General features: G+C 63.7%; 1 protein-coding gene across 1 annotated transcript; it reads right to left on the minus strand.

Moving 5' to 3' along the window:
• On the minus strand, positions 1 to 2280 carry LOC113941999 (post-GPI attachment to proteins factor 3-like; the record flags this gene model as incomplete). Its single annotated transcript, XM_027633134.1, has 5 exons — positions 1 to 92; positions 507 to 711; positions 1414 to 1550; positions 1986 to 2047; positions 2176 to 2280. Coding segments are annotated over 5 exons (573 nt in total), but the record flags the coding sequence as incomplete, so codon positions are not given.
• Between the last annotated feature and the right edge of the window lie 302 nt (positions 2281 to 2582).

The following is a 2582-nucleotide window of genomic DNA, read 5'->3' on the forward strand; positions in this document are numbered from 1 at the left end:
GGCTTCTCCTCTCCCCCCCTCAGCAGCTCTAGTCCACTTTGAGGAGGTCGGAGTTGGCCTTCAGGAGGTAGAGGCTGTCGTCCATCAGGAAACTGGGGGACAAATGGGGGGTTATGGGGGGAGTTCTTGGGTCCACAACCCTCCCCAGCTGCCTGTGCCGGGTGGGAAAGGGGGGAGTGGGGGAGCCCTGAACCCCCCCACTGAGCACAGACACACCCTGGGGCTCAGGGGGTGCAGCCATGGGGTCCCTCCCAACACCCCACTGCAAACTCAGGGGGGGCCCCAATTTCAAGAGGGGGCCACTGGGCCACCCCACGGACCAAAGGGCACCCCAACCTCAAGAGGGGGACCCCACAGCCCCAGCACCTCAGCTTTAAAGATGAGACTCCCACCGCCCCAGGGGAGCCACAAGTCCCCCCCAAAAACCCCGCATTGAAGCGACGGGACCCTCGGCCCCCACGGTGCCCCCTCCCCCCGATTTCAAGCGGGGAGGGGTCGTCACGGACCTGTAGAAGAGCACGTTGAGGGGGATGGTCCCGATGTGCCAGAGCGCGTGGGCGTCCAGCACCCAGAGCAGGGGCGGGAAGTCCAGGAGCTCCAGCAGCGCCAGCGCCTGGAGCAGCAGCACCGCGGCCGCGCATTTCCACACGTGCGGGAGGCGCCGGCCGTGCCCCAGGCACCAGCGCAGCCACCAGCCCACCGTCAGCATTCCTGGGAAAACGGGGCGGGGAAAGGGTCAGGGGGGGACCCAAGCACGGGCAGCATTCCTGGGAAAACAGGGCACTCAGGAATAGGGTGGAACCCACGCCCCCCCAGTCAGCATTCATGGGAAAATGGGGCGGGGAAAGGGTCAGGGTGGGACCCAACCACGGGCAGCATTCCTGGGAGAATGGGGGGGAAAAGGGTCGTGAGGGGGACTTAAACCACGGGCAGCGTTCTTGGGAAAACGTGGGGGGTGGGAAAAGGGTCGAGGGGGGAGGGGACCTAAACCACGGGCAGCATTCCTGGGAAAATAGGACACTTAGGGACAGGGTGAGACCTAATCCCCTGTCAGCATTCCTCGGAAAATGGTGGGGGGGGAAAGGGGTCACGAGGTGACCCAACCATGGGCAGCATTCCTGGGAAAATAAGGCACTCAGGGACAGGCTGGAACCCAGCCCCCCAGTCAGCATTCCTGGGAAAACAAGGGGGATTTGGGAACACGGGGGGGGGGGGCACCCATCCCTGTGTCACCATCCCTGTGTCACCATCCCTGTGTCACCATCTCTGGGCAAACGGGGGGCTCAGGGACAGGGGGGGCACCGAGTGACCCCCAACACAGCCCCAGCATGGCCCAGTGGCTCCCAGTACAGCCCAGCACCCCCCAGCCCAGCCCAAGTGACCCCCAGTGCCCCCCAGTGCCCCCCAGCTCACCCAGGGCCGCGTTGGCCGCCAGGTTGTAGCCGTAGTCGAAGCGCACGAGGCTCAGGTAGGAGATGTGGCAGGTGAGGAAGAGGAGGAGGAAGGCCCTGAAGATGCTGATTAAGGCTGGGCGCTGCAGCCCCAGCGTCCTAGGGGGACAGGGGGTGGGGGGTGGCCCAGTGAGCCCCAAGGATGGCCCAAGGACCCCCCCAGTATGGCCCAGTGACACCCAAACTGGCCCAACAGAGCCCAGCACCTCCCCCAGCAAAGTCCAGTGGCTCCCCAGTGTGGCCCAGTGACCCCACTACACAGCCCAGCACCTCCCAGCACGGCCCACCAGTGCCCACCAGTATGGCCTGAGTGACCCCTAACGCAGCCCCAGCATGGCCCTGTGACCACCAGTACAGAACTGGCACGGCCCAGTGACTGCCCAGCACGGTGCAGTGACCCCCAGTAAAGAACTGGCATGGCCCAGTGACTGCACAGCATGGCCCAGTGGCCCCCTAGAATGGCCCAGTAACTCCCAGTACAGCCCAGCACTTATCAACCCAGCTGCAGTTGGACCCAGTGCCCCCAGTGCCCACCTGACACAGCACAGGTACACCGAGTGCAGGACGGCGGCCGAAGCGCAGAAATAATCCAGTTTCTGTGGGATTTGGGGTGGATGAGCCCAACTGGCAGCAGGGGTGGGGTGGCAGGGGTCTGACACCCCCAAGGGGGGGGAAAAGGGACCCTCCCAGGGTGTGGGGACACCCCAGGGTGTCACCCCCTCACCTCCGTCAGCGCCGTGTCCCGCGTGTGGAAAACCGTGGACCAGAACCAGGCATTTAAGGAGACCTGGGAAAGGGGGAAAGGTGGGACTGGGGATGGGGATGAGGGTCAGAACCCCACACACCCCCCAGGTCAGGACCCCCCCAGTTTGGGGGACGAGGGCCCTGAGAGTGGGATGGGAGTGATGGAGGAGCTGGGTGGGATCAGCTGGTTATGGAAAAGAGCTGGGGAAAGGGGAGGGGAAATGGGATGTGGAAAGGGGAAGTGGAAAGGGGGGGACAAGAGGGAAAGGGAAGGGGGGAAAGGGAAAGGGAGGGGGGAAAAGAAGAAAGGGGAGAAAGGGAAAGGGGAAAAAGGGAAAATGTTAGAAAGGAAAAGGGGAAAACAGAAAGGGAAAAGGAGAAATGGGA

Source organism: Corapipo altera, unplaced genomic scaffold (assembly GCF_003945725.1).
Source record: "Corapipo altera isolate COAL_440 unplaced genomic scaffold, ASM394572v1 61391, whole genome shotgun sequence".
Classification (NCBI taxonomy): domain Eukaryota; kingdom Metazoa; phylum Chordata; class Aves; order Passeriformes; family Pipridae; genus Corapipo; species Corapipo altera.